General features: G+C 45.8%; 1 protein-coding gene across 2 annotated transcripts in view; it reads right to left on the reverse strand.

The window, feature by feature from the left end:
- Positions 1 to 55: 55 nt before the first annotated feature.
- The window catches only part of LOC143302186 (AP-1 complex subunit beta-1-like), a 29742-nt gene continuing 16318 nt past the window's right edge, over positions 56 to 13479 (reverse strand). For both annotated transcript variants that reach the window (XM_076616737.1, XM_076616736.1), the window contains exons 15-22: positions 12447 to 12703; positions 10234 to 10474; positions 8753 to 8845; positions 8029 to 8174; positions 6251 to 6380; positions 5533 to 5704; positions 2434 to 2588; positions 56 to 944 (exon numbers count right to left, since the gene is read on the reverse strand). In XM_076616737.1, the coding sequence (XP_076472852.1) occupies positions 870 to 944; positions 2434 to 2588; positions 5533 to 5704; positions 6251 to 6380; positions 8029 to 8174; positions 8753 to 8845; positions 10234 to 10474; positions 12447 to 12703 (1269 nt within the window). In that variant the 3' untranslated portion in view covers positions 56 to 869. The remainder of the gene's footprint in view (positions 945 to 2433; positions 2589 to 5532; positions 5705 to 6250; positions 6381 to 8028; positions 8175 to 8752; positions 8846 to 10233; positions 10475 to 12446; positions 12704 to 13479) is intronic.

Raw genomic sequence — 13479 nt, forward strand, 5'->3', positions numbered from 1 at the left:
TGTTTGTACACCACCACATCAAACACATTCTGTGATTCATTAACACACAGTGACAGAATATCATTACATTTTATTGCCACAGAAGCCAAATGAAACTTCACAAGCCAATAATAACCACTGTCACTGTGCTTTGCAGCAACTGCAAACTGATACAAACAGGAATGATTTTGACATTCACCAACAGTACTGAGTACAGTCATATTCTATTCTGACTACATTCCGAAAATGTATCCAAACAGAATTCCTGTTAATCTCTAGTAACATTCATCAGGAGGGGATGAAGGGGTGCCTTTTAAAAAATACAGCAAAGTAAATTCATTAAAAGTCTACGAAATGGAAAATGACTGTTGCTACACATTTATCCTGTCTGCTCAAAGGAGGGGTAAGGGACAGACACAATGTTAACATCAAGACTAATTGTCAATTCTTCCATCAGATCAGCAACTGTTGTACAATGCATCACTGAAGTGTACAAGTTCTTTCAGTCCTCTCTTCATTTCCTTCACCAATGTCCCTCATGAACAAACCCAAACATCAAAGAATGTTGACTGAAGGAAGGGTTTTTTTTTCATGTGCTCACAATGAGTGATAAATACACAACTACTAAAAACATAAGATAAATAAAATTAAAAAAAAACCAGAAAACATTTCTTCATACCATACACAAAGACGTCCTTGTTTCTCTTTGCCATACACAGAAACGTTACATCTTCCATTCAACTCCACAACCTTCTTCAACGCTGTTCCCTTTTTGAGGGGGTAGAGAGAAAAAAAAATGACTGTTTATAAGGTGAGGACTGAACAAAATTTCTGGGTGTTGGTGCCATCATTTAACAGGGAACAGTGATTGGGGTTGGAAAAGGAGGGGTTTAGTTGTGCAGAATGGTCTCGTAGGCGCCCTGCACGCCCGTGTAGATATCCAGAACCCGACACTTCATGGACAGCTGCAACATCAAAAATCATGTTTCATTGTGTCCACAAATCACTGTCATGTTTCGCTGTATCCACAAATCACTGTCATGTTTCATTGTATCCACAAATCACCGTCTGTCATGATTCATTATATCCACAGATCACCGTCATGTTTCACTGTATCCACAAATCACTGTCATGTTTCATTGTATCCACAAATCACTGTCATGTTTCACTGTATCCACAAATCACTGTCATGTTTCACTGTATCCACAAATCACCGTCTGTCATGTTTCATTGTATCCACAAATCACCGTCTGTCATGTTTCACTGTATCCACAAATCCCTCTGTCATGTTTCACTGTATCCACAAATCCCTGTCAAAACTGCTGTAGTTAAAACACTTTTGCATTCTGATTTTGTTGCACCGGATTTCTCTGTGTGAAATTCTAGCCGCTCTCCCAGGGGACAGCACTGTCACAAAATTGCAGTGCCACCCTTTCATATATTTTTTTTCATTTTTCGGTCTGCAAATGTACTGGTTTTACTAACAAAGTGGATAAAATAATATGTTTCAAACATACAAACAAAATATTAGACTTTTTTCCCAATCAAATCATTCTCATTGAACAGTTTCCTAAGCCTGAATATCATTTACTTACTTACTGCCCTTTACGCACTGTGGCATAAACTCACTCAGTACGGCCAGTCCTCTCTTCTCCTCTACACAGACCCCTCAGATGTCCAGTGGGTGTCTGAATGACCCAACCTTTAGCTTCCGTCGTCAGAATTGTGGTATTCTTTGTCAACATTCACCTCTTCAGTATAAGAGCCTTCCACTTGCAATATTTTGATGGTGGTAATTGGGGTGAAACGCTGTTAACGGCGTCTCTTTCGCCGTTCGTATGGAGAGAGTTAAGAGCAGCAATGAAGGAAGTTCATTTAGCAGTTTTCTATACCTATTTAGAGCAGCAGTGAAGGAATATCATTCTCTACACCTAACTGGGATGGTGCTGTCAAGCCACAAATGGACGCTGTGCCAGAAATACCATCCACAGCACAACTCCATCGTCTCCAAAGATGGTGGATGCCTTCTTCTGTGTTCGTGGGCTGCAACTGCCACATTCACTCGTATATACATGAGTGGACTTTTATGTGTATGACCGTTTTTAACCCCACCATATAGGCAGCCATACTCCGTTTTAAGGGGTGTGCAAGCTGGGTATGTTCTTGTTTCCATAACCCACGTGGATTGCAGGATCTTTAACATGCGTATTTGATCTGCTTGCCTGTACACACGAAGGGGTTTCAGGCACAAGCGGGTCTGCACATATGCTGCCCTGGGAGATTGGAAAAATCTCCACCCTTTACCCACCAGGCGCCGTTACCGAGATTCGAACCCGGGACCCTCAGATTGGAAGTCCAACGCTTTAACCACTCGGCTACTGCGACCATCAAGGATGCTTTCAAAACCTGAACTATGCAGTCATCACACCTGAACAGGCAGAGGTGAGTACTTACAGTGAAGTTGGGGTTGGTGGGTGCGATCTTGAGTTCCGCCAGCACCTTGATGCCGTTGCTCAGTTTAAGGGACTGGTACAGCATGTCCTGCCCCTCCACATTACGCTTGGCAATGGTGAACACGTTGTTGTTCCGCAGCTTCTGCGACACCGTGTCTGCAGCAGAACCATACAAGAACACTTTATTATCTGTAGGACAGAAAATGTTTTGACATGTTAGCTGACGAAAAGGTGACACGCATTACCTCCACAGGAGAACACAATGTCTAGCCATACTCCCACATTGCAACAAGAACAACTAAAGGATAAAAGAATCCTTTACCATCTCTAGGAGAGAAAATTTCTTGACATGTTAGCTGATGAAGAGGTGATATGTTTTACCTCCACAGAAGAACAAAGTGTCTGGCCATGTTCCCTCATTCCAACAAGAACACTCACTCTTTGAAAACATATTCCCAAGACGGAAAAGGCTGGTGCATTCATGTGATTTTCTGCCAAAACATACACACACACACACACACACACAATTTTGCAATTGCACAGATACACAAAGTGATACCTGTGTGGATGTGACTGTGCCATGTTATGCCTGGCAATGGTGAACACATCTGTGTTGTTTATACACAGTACCCATGAGTCGTCCAGATACACAGTACACATGACATACTTCTTCTTCTGCGTTCACTCGTATGCACACGAGTGAGCATTTACGTGAATGACCGTTTTTACCCCGCCATGTAGGCAGCCATACTCCGTTTTCAGGGGTGTGCATGTTGGGTATGTTCTTGTTTCCATAACCCACTGAACGCTGACATGGATTACAGGATCTTTAACGTGCGTATTTGATCTTCTGCTTGCATATACACACGAAGAGGGTTCAGGCACTAGCAGGTCTGCACATACGTTGACCTGGGAGATCGTAAAAATCTCCACCCTTTACCCACCAGGCACCATCACCGTGATTCGAACCTGGGACCCTCAGATTGACAGTCCAACGCTTTTACCACTCGGCTATTGCATCCGTCACATGACATACAATTTCATTTATAACGTGTAAGAAAATGATGCAAGATAAAAGGCACAACAATGGAATGAAGCAGACCAGTTCACTGTATTATTCATTGTCTGCATTGCCACACTCAGTAATTTAAGTTAACTCTCTCCGGACGAAGGAATGCTCACGCATTCCTACACAAAACGTATTCGGATTTGGACGAAGGAATGGAACAGCATTCTCCAAAAGTAAAATTCCATCACGCGCTGTACACGTGATTTTGTGATTAGCCAAGCAGAGTGCGCTATTCTGGGTCACTCCACAATCGAACAGTATGATTGGTCAGCCTGGCATGTGTGGCCCATCTTGCACACACGCTGACAAAGTCACTGACCGGTCGTCTGCTCGCGTGCCAGCCTGTTAGCAAAGCGGGATGTTGTGAAGCGAACAAGGCAGTGACGGCAACGTTTTAGGGTTGCCGTAGTACTTCAAATGCTACAAACTGAAGGGTCGGACACTGAAGAGGTGGGTGATGGTGAAGAAGAAAGCGAATTAATGCAGAAAGCCAGCATGGGTATGATGATTCGGGGTGAAAAATTGGCAGTATTTTCTACATGTGGCAAAACTGTAAAAATAAGATGAGAAATTTGATTTTTTTTTTTTTTTATGTAATAGCTCAACAAATAATAAACCAGTTCTGAAAGTTTCATTTTCTTACTCTGTATTTTGTATTTTTTGTAATTTTTTTCCAAACCCTTACAAATGGGCCGTCTGTGGGGAAAAGCAAGGGAGAAAACTTGTCGTCCCGAGCGAGTTAAACATAACAACACTGTTCCTCAGTTTCTGGGACACCGTATTTGTAAAGGAGGGAAGTGGTGCCTGTGTGTGTATGTGACTATCATAGCAGCCTTCCTTTCAGAATCCAAATTCATGATCTCGCTGAGGGAAGTGTTTGGAAGGGGGAAATACTGCACTGTGTCAGTCATATACTGCACACTGTTTGTCTTTTCTTGGCCATGAAGGGCGAAACGTTTTTCAAAGACTATTCCAGACCTTTAAGGTGAAACATATTTTCCAAGACTTTTCCAGACTAACGTGACTGTGTGAACTCTGGACAGACACAAAGCAAGACAATCCTCTCACACACAATTCAGATTAACTCACTCAGTACGGCCAGTCCTCTCTTCCCCTCTACACAGACCCCTCGGATGCCCAGTGGGTGTCTCAATGACCCAACCTTTAGCTTCCATCATCAGAATTGTGGTATTCTTTGTCAACATTCACCTCTTCAATATAAGAGCCTTCCGCTTGCAACATTTTGATGGTGGTAATTAGGGTGAAACGCTGTTAACGTCGTCTCTTTCGCCATTCGTATGGAGAGAGTTAAAAGAGTTTCTCAAAAAGGAAATTTCTTCCTAAAATTACGTTTATCTAACATACTTACCGTGACCCACTTCTGCAAACTACTATCCGCCTATGCGGAGAAAACGAAAGTAGCTACAGCTGATAACCTCTTCCATTCTACCTGCCACCTCATTGACTGATATGCTTGCTTCTGGGGCCTCTGCTGGTCATGTGCGAGTGTGTACTGTAATGTTTATTTGCGTGTTCGTGTGTGAACACGCTTGCTCATGTATATGTTCTTGATGCATGCATGTTCATGCATGTATACCTTTTTATCGTGAATGCCACAAGCTCTCTGCCAGGGAGAAGTGAGCATCAATCTGCATTATCATTATTTTACACCCTGATCAGGGGAACCGTGGAAGACAACTGAGCCACAAATCTGCATTATATTTAATAATATCATTATTATCACTTTATGCCCTGAAGACCAAGGAAGACAAATGACCCACAAATCTGCATAATTAATATTTGACACAATGACGGGAGGAACCAAGGAAGACAACTGACCTACAACTTTACATTATTACTTTACACCCATCAAAACAACTCAACCACAAATCTTCATAATTATTTTACACACTGAACAGGGAAACCAAGGAAGATAATAGACCCACAAATCTTTCTTTGTTTTTTTTGTTTGTTTTTTTTGTTTTTTTTGATGCAGTGAACGGGAGAGGGGGACCAAGGGAGCAAACTGACCGGCGTTGTGCTGCACGTCGTTGATGACGTACTGGACCTCGTTGGTGGTGGGGATCTCCTTCCAGGAGGCCAGGAACTCCTTCTTGTCCATCTCCCCGTCCTCCATGAACAGCACGTGCATGGGCACCGTGCTGCTGAAGTAGAACACGTCGATGTTGTTCTTCACCGCCACCTGGGGACACCAGTATCATTTTGTTGTTAGAGAGCAGGAAGGTGACAGAACGGTTAAGACACTTAGCTGCCAATTTGTATTTCATTCTGTCACAGCAGATTTCTCTGTGTGAAATTCGGGCTACTCTCCCCTGGGACAGCGCATCACTACACTACAGCGCCACCCATTTTTTTTGTATTTTTTCCTGCGTGCAGTTTTATTTGTTTTTCCTATTGAAGTGGATTTTTCTACAGAATTTTGCCAGGAACAACCCTTTCTTGCCGTGGGTTCTTTTACATGCACTAAGTGCATGCTGCACACAGAACCTCGGTTTATCATCTCATCCGAATGACTAACATCCAGACCACCACTCAAGGTCTAGTGGAGGGGGAGAAAATATCGGTGGCTGAGCATACAGCCTCAGGTGCCTAACTACCCTCCCCACCCCCCACCCCTGACCCCACGCCCCACCTCCAAATCCCCTGATCCCATTCCCAACCCTGAAGACCCGCACACCTTTCTTCAACAAAACCAAGCAGACTACCTGGCTGCACAAAGCCACCTCACCTGCAACATGAGCAGTGGCTCCATCTTTTGCACCTGTCCTGAGGTGTTGAGCTGTAGTGACGTGCTGGCGCTGCTGTTGGGGATGAGGGGACTCTGGATCTGTAGTGTGGTGGCCGGCGTCAGGCCAAAACTGAACACACACACAACACAACACTGTCATCACCACCTGGTGTGGTGGCCGGCGTCAGGCCAAAACTGAACACACACACACAACACAACACTGTCATCACCACCTGGTGTGGTGGCCGGCGTCAGGCCAAAACTGAACACACACACGTCAACAACATAACATTGTCATCATCATCTGGTGTGGTGGATGGCGTCAGGCCAAAACTGAACACACAATCACCACCTGGTGTGGTGGATGGCGTCAGGCCAAAACTGAACACACACACAACACAACACTGTCATCACCACCTGGTGTGGTGGATGGTGTCAGGCCAAAACTGAACACACACACAACACAACACTGTCATCACCACCTGGTGTGGTGGATGGCGTCAGGCCAAAACTGAACACACACACACAACACAACACTGTCATCACCACCTGGTGTGGTGGATGGCGTCAAGCCAAAACTGAACACACACACAACACTGTCACCACCACCTGGTGTGGTGGCCGGCGTCAGACCAAAACTGAACACACACACGTCAACACAACATTGTCATCATCATCTGGTGTGATGGCCGGCGTCAGGCCAAAACTGAACGCACACAACAACACAACACTGTCATCATCACCTGGTGTGGTGGATGGCGTCAGGCCAAAACTGAACGCACACATCAACACAACACTGTCAACACACACACATCAACACAGAATTCAGAATAGTTTATTATCTCAACAAGAGAAATTCGTTTGTGATGTAAAAACACATAAACAATACAATGAAATCACAGTCATTCAACATGTATTCATAAAGAAGACCTAAAATGCTTAGATGTCAACCTAGGGCAGCCCATGCATACAATCAATAATAACAGTAGACAACAACAACAGAATCCCTTACAAAGGTAACTTAGAGTGAAACATACATACATCATCACAGCAATACACACACAGTAAAAATTGTAGATGAAGGATAGGCATAAAGTAACACAACATTGTCATCACCATCTGTTGTGAGGCAATGGTGCCTGGCATTATTATTCTCTTTTTTTTTTACCATCACCATCACTGCCATCATCATCATCATTATCATTATCATAATTGATACTTATATACTACCTCTCTTTGATCACAGACCTAAGTCTAAGCATGAATGTGCTTAAAAAAAATAAATTAATAGTATTACTATCACCTTTTTGCCAAACTGTATGTCTCTTTAATGGATTTTCATTTGTGGCTTTACAAACACAAACTCATCTGAACACCAAGTGGGACCAGAGCACACTGAATATTTTCCGTTCTAGACAAAGTTAACCTGAAGAAAAGAATTCACCTGCTACACCACTAACGAAAGAGATTTAAGGATATCCTGGTACTGATGTTATTTTATAACTTTCTTTTTATTTTTTTTAATTTAATTTTTGTTGATGCATTAAGCTCTTTGTTGACTGGTTCTGGTCAAGGATTTTATTCTAATTCCAAGGCTTTTCTCCACACCCTGTAGGGAAAAAAAAAAAAAATTTCAAGACTTTCCCAGCCCTTAACAAGTTCTCTCATATCCCCACGACTTTTCCAGACTTCCACGATTCTGTACAAAACCCTGTAAGTAAAAACCATGGCACACATAAATTAGCAACCATCCCAAGTTTTGTCTGGTTTGTACTGACCTGTTTTTGTTGAACTGTATGGCGAAGCCAGACATGGGCTGCATGGCTTTGTTCGTGAAGGTCAGCTCCATGAAGATCTGACCGTTTCTGCGTGCAAATGTGCCGTTGATCTCTAGACCTTTCCCCTTGGCCGCAGGCAACCACACCTGAACAAAACCAAAAAAAAAAACAAAAAAAAAACAAAAGAAAAAGTCAGGTGATTTAAGTACGCACACAACTTCAAGACTGGTTCCTACATGACTGGCACTGTTGATTGCCTACAAATCTCAACTAACCTGTTCTAATATCATCTTATCTATTTAGATAGACTGAACTATTACTATGAGATTATACTATTCAGTAAATATGAACTACACTGCAACTAAAAATGACCACAACTTTGTCAAAAATTTCTGTATGGAAAAAAATGCGTCAGGGCTGTATTTTCACATTCTATATTAAATTTTTCAGTGATAAAATGCCTTCTTCTAGCACTTTTTGACTCACTGATATGGATATTTATATATAGCATCCATGCTCAGTCACAGACCAAGCTGTAAGCACTTCACAAACGAAGAGTCATTTTGCACAACAGGCTGCTTACCTGGTTAGAGCTGACAGACAGCTGCCATTAGGCACTCATCATTCGTTTCCTGTGTCATTTCTGTCAGGATTCAGTACACATGCACATGTACGCATTTATGCATGCACATGCACACACACACACATGTGCACACTTTCTCACCTCTGCCGGGGGAACGTAGGAGCTGGAAGCTGGAGCACCAAAGATATCCCCCAGACCTCCCAGGCTGTCCATGCCCCCTCCACCTCCTCCTAGCTGTAAAGACACACACTTTTCTATCACACACATTGTTCCTCCTAGCTGTAAAGACACACATTTTCCTATCACACACATTGTTCCTCCTAGCTGTAAAGACACACACTTTTCCTGTCACACACATTGTTCCTCCTAGCTGTAAAGACACACACTTTCCTATCACACACACTGTTCCTCCTAGCTGTAAAGACACACACTTTTCCTATCACACACACTGTTCCTCCTAGCTGTAAAGACACACACTTTTCCTGTCACACACATTGTTCCTCCTAGCTGTAAAGACACACACTTTTCCTATCACACACACTGTTCCTCCTAGCTGTAAAGACACACACTTTTCCTATCACACACAATATTCCTCCTAGCTGTAAAGACACACACTTTTCCTGTCACACACATTGTTCCACCTAGCTGTAAAGACACACAATTTCCTATCACACACACTGTTCCTCCTAGCTGTAAAGACACACACTTTTCCTGTCACACACACTGTTCCTCCTAGCTGTAAAGACACACACTTTTCCTATCACACACATTGTTCCACCTACCACCTAGCTGTAAAGACACACTTTTCCTATCACACACATTATTCCTCCTAGCTGTACAGACACGTTTCATGTCTCACACACTATTCCTCTAAATTGTAAAGACACAGACTTTCCTGTTTCAAAAATTCATCCTTCTAACTGTAAAGACACAGATTTTACTATCACACACATTAATTTCAGCATGCAGACAACAGCTTGCCCTCTCTCTCTCTCTCTCTCTCTCTCTCTCTCTCTCTCGCCCCCTCTCTCTCACCCTCTCTCTCTCTCTCTCTTTAGGCACAGAAATATTAGTTGAAGGTATACATACTGTCATTCAAAACCACTACAAACAGTAAACCTGATATGTAAGTTAATTTCTAAAAGGATGAATAAAGATGCATTGAACTGAACTGAATTGAGTTGAATTGTATTGTGCTGTTTTGTTTTGCTTTGTACTGTAAGTGGACAACAAACTATTCCACACTTCATCCTCATGAACAATCCTCCCAAACTGTAAGGAGACGCACAAAATACACTTGCTGGTCCAACGCATGTCACATGAAATGACATCAACCACACTAATTTACACTGGCAAGATGGCAACCACCACCAGACATCAGACTAACATTTGACCATCAACAAAAATCCTTCAAAACAGCTAAGAACATACACTGTGACCACGTTTTGCATCCCACATACACACACATGCGCAACACACCCCCCCATACACACACCCCCTCCCCCCACAATGCATATATAAACAAACAAGGCCTTTCATACCTACCCACACACCCTTCCCCTCTCTTTCCCCCCCACGCCCCCACACCCCCCTCCCTCACCCTACCCCCACAGAACACCCACCAAGGAATCCAGCCCTTCACCCCCGAGGAAGTCGACAACACCAGTCTGCACAGGCTGTGAGGACTGAGGCATCTGCTGGTACAGCTGTTGTTGCTGGAAGGGTGTGGGTCCGCCCAGGTCCATGTCCAGGAGGTCCCCAATCAGGGAGTCTGCCCCGGGGATCACTGTCGCCTGGGGGGCTGCAGGTGCCCCTCCCGGAGCGGCCTCCACAGTGTTGGCTGTCTCCGCCCCGAGGTTGTCCCTGGGGGGTGGGGGGGAAAAGAGATGAATGAATGATGCATTATGTGGGTACTTACACAGCGCCTATCCACAGTGTTGGCTGTCTCCGCCCTGAGGTTGTTGTCCCTGGGGGCTGGGGGGGAAAAGAGATGAATGACTGGTGCATTATGTGGGTACTTACACAGCGCCTATCCACAGTGTTGGCTGTCTCCGCCCTGAGGTTGTTGTCCCTGGGGGGTGGGGGGGAAAAGAGATGAATGACTGGTGCATTATGTGGGTACTTACACAGCGCCTATCCTAGGTCAGAGACCAAGCTTTAAGCGCTTTACAAACAGGGAGTCATTTGCATAACAGGCTGCCTACCTGGGTAGAGCCAACAGATGGCTGCCACTGGGCGCTCATCATTTCGTTTCCTTGTCAATCAGATTTCAGGCACACACACATACACACTCAGACAGACATGTAACATTTTACGTGAATGACCATTTTGTCTATTTATCCCGCATTGTAGGCAGCCATACTCCGTTTTCGGGGGGGGGTGCATGCTGGGTATGTTCTTGTTTCCATAACCCACTGAACGCTGACATGGATTACTGGATCTTTATCATGTATATTTGATCTTCTGCATGTGTATTCACACTGAGGGGGCTCAAACACAAGCAGGTCTGCACATATGATGACCTGGGGGATCAGAAAAATCCAGAACTTTCAGGACTTGCGACTGTGAGCAAGGGGGCAGGACTTATGACAGTGAGCGCAGGGGCAGGACTTACGACTGTGAGCGAGGAGGCAGGACTTATGACAGTGAGCGAGGGGGTAGGACACTGTGAGGGCAGGGGGCTACAACTGTGAGCGAGGGGGTAGGATTTACAACTGTGAGCGCAGGGGCAGGACTTACGACTGTGAGCGCGGGGGTAGGACACTGTGAGGGTGGGGGCTACAACTGTGAGCACGGGGGCAGGACTTATGACTGTGAGCACGGGGGCAGGACTTATGACTGTGAGGGTGGGGGCTACAACTGTGAGCACGGGGGCAGGACTTACGACTGTGAGCACGAGGGCAGGACTACTGTGAGCGCGGGGGCAGGACTTATGACTGTGCGGGCCGGTTGTGAGCGCGGGGGCAGGACTTATGACTGTGAGGGCAGGGGCAGGGCTACTGTGAGCACGGGGGCAGGACTACTGTGAGCGCGGGGGCAGGACTTATGACTGTGCGGGCCGGTTGTGAGCGCGGGGGCAGGACTTATGATTGTGAACGCGGGGGCTACAACTGTAAGTGCGGGGGCAGGACTACTGTGAGCGCGGGGGCAGGACTTATGACTGTGAGCACGGGGGCTACAACTGTGAGCGCGGGGGCAGGACTTATGATTGTGAGCACGGGGGCTACAACTGTGAGCGCGGGGGCAGGACTTATGATTGTGAGCACGGGGGCTACAACTGTGAGCGCGGGGGCAGGACTTATGATTGTGAGCACGGGGGCTACAACTGTAAGTGCGGGGGCAGGACTTATGATTGTGAGCACGGGGGCTACAACTGTAAGTGCGGGGGCAGGACTTATGATTGTGAGCACGGGGGCTACAACTGTGAGCGCGGGGGCAGGACTTATGATTGTGAGCACGGGGGCTACAACTGTAAGTGCGGGGGCAGGACTTATGATTGTGAGCACGGGGGCTACAACTGTAAGTGCGGGGGCAGGACTTATGATTGTGAGCACGGGGGCTACAACTGTGAGCGCGGGGGCAGGACTTATGATTGTGAGCACGGGGGCTACAACTGTAAGTGCGGGGGCAGGACTTATGATTGTGAGCACGGGGGCTACAACTGTGAGCGCGGGGGCAGGACTTATGATTGTGAGCACGGGGGCTACAACTGTGAGCGCGGGGGCAGGACTTATGATTGTGAGTACGGGGGCTACGAGGCTACAACTGTGAGCAAGGGGGCAGGACTTACGACTGTGAGCACGGGGGCAGGACTTACAGAGAGGACAGGACTTACGACTGTGAGCGAGGGGGCAGGGAGCGGCGCATGGATGCCTTGCCCTCCACGAAGGCGTTGGGCGGCTTGTGGTAGACTGAGGCCAAGCTGGAGATGTGGCAGATGAGCTCATCCAGCAGGGTGGGCTCCAGCAGGTCTGTCTCCTCAGAAATGAGCGGCTTCTCTGCCAGCACCACCTCCTTGGCCGCCGCTGGGTCCGTGGACAGCAGGCGCCAGTAGATGTAACCCCGGTCACGCAGGTCAGGGTTGTCGCTGTCCTGTTGGCAGGTGTGGCGGGGTGGTGTTTTTTTAGTTCCACATCATTGTTTTGTTGTTGTTGTGGGGTTGTTGTTTGGTTTTTTTTTTCACTCATCTGTTTTGTTGTTGTTGGTGTTGTTGTATGTGTGTGTGTGTGTTTGTGTGTAAGCGTGTGTGTGTGTGAGTGCGAGATCTTCAGTTTAATATCTATTTACTACAAGTGTTATTAGACAGATGTGCGTGATTAGTGTTATTAGATTAGTGTGTGACTCTGTGTGTGTGTGCACGCACATGCATGTGCAGGTGTGCACATTTGCGAGCATGTGCGTGTGTGGTTATGTATATGCAAGAGAGAGAGAGAAAAACTGAACTCTGAGCTCTGAATAACTTCAATACTTTGGCCATCAGCCCCTATCATGACAATTGTAAGAATAGATGTATTCGAGAAAATGATTCTGAGAGGGAGTGACAATTGTAAGAATAGATGTATTCGAGAAAATGATTCTGAGAGGGAGTGAGAGAGAGCAAGAGTTAAGAGTGAGAGAGAGAGAGCTCATTTTACTACAAGCAGCAGTCCAACCCAGCACTGGCATAAGTTTCCCAAATGTTTCAAGAGCAAGAAAGATGGATATCTGGTCATCTTTCAGGGAGGATGGATACACATTTGCATGCATGTATGCACAGGAACTACAATGTACCTCCTTTCATTTTGTCTAATCCACAGCACGACTTTCCCTGGTCTCCCAGTTACCTTTCTCCTTGTCCACAATCATGCACACACCACTGCCGTCAGGTC

The sequence above is a fragment of the Babylonia areolata genome, chromosome 29 (genome assembly GCF_041734735.1).
Source record: "Babylonia areolata isolate BAREFJ2019XMU chromosome 29, ASM4173473v1, whole genome shotgun sequence".
NCBI lineage: Eukaryota > Metazoa > Mollusca > Gastropoda > Neogastropoda > Buccinidae > Babylonia > Babylonia areolata.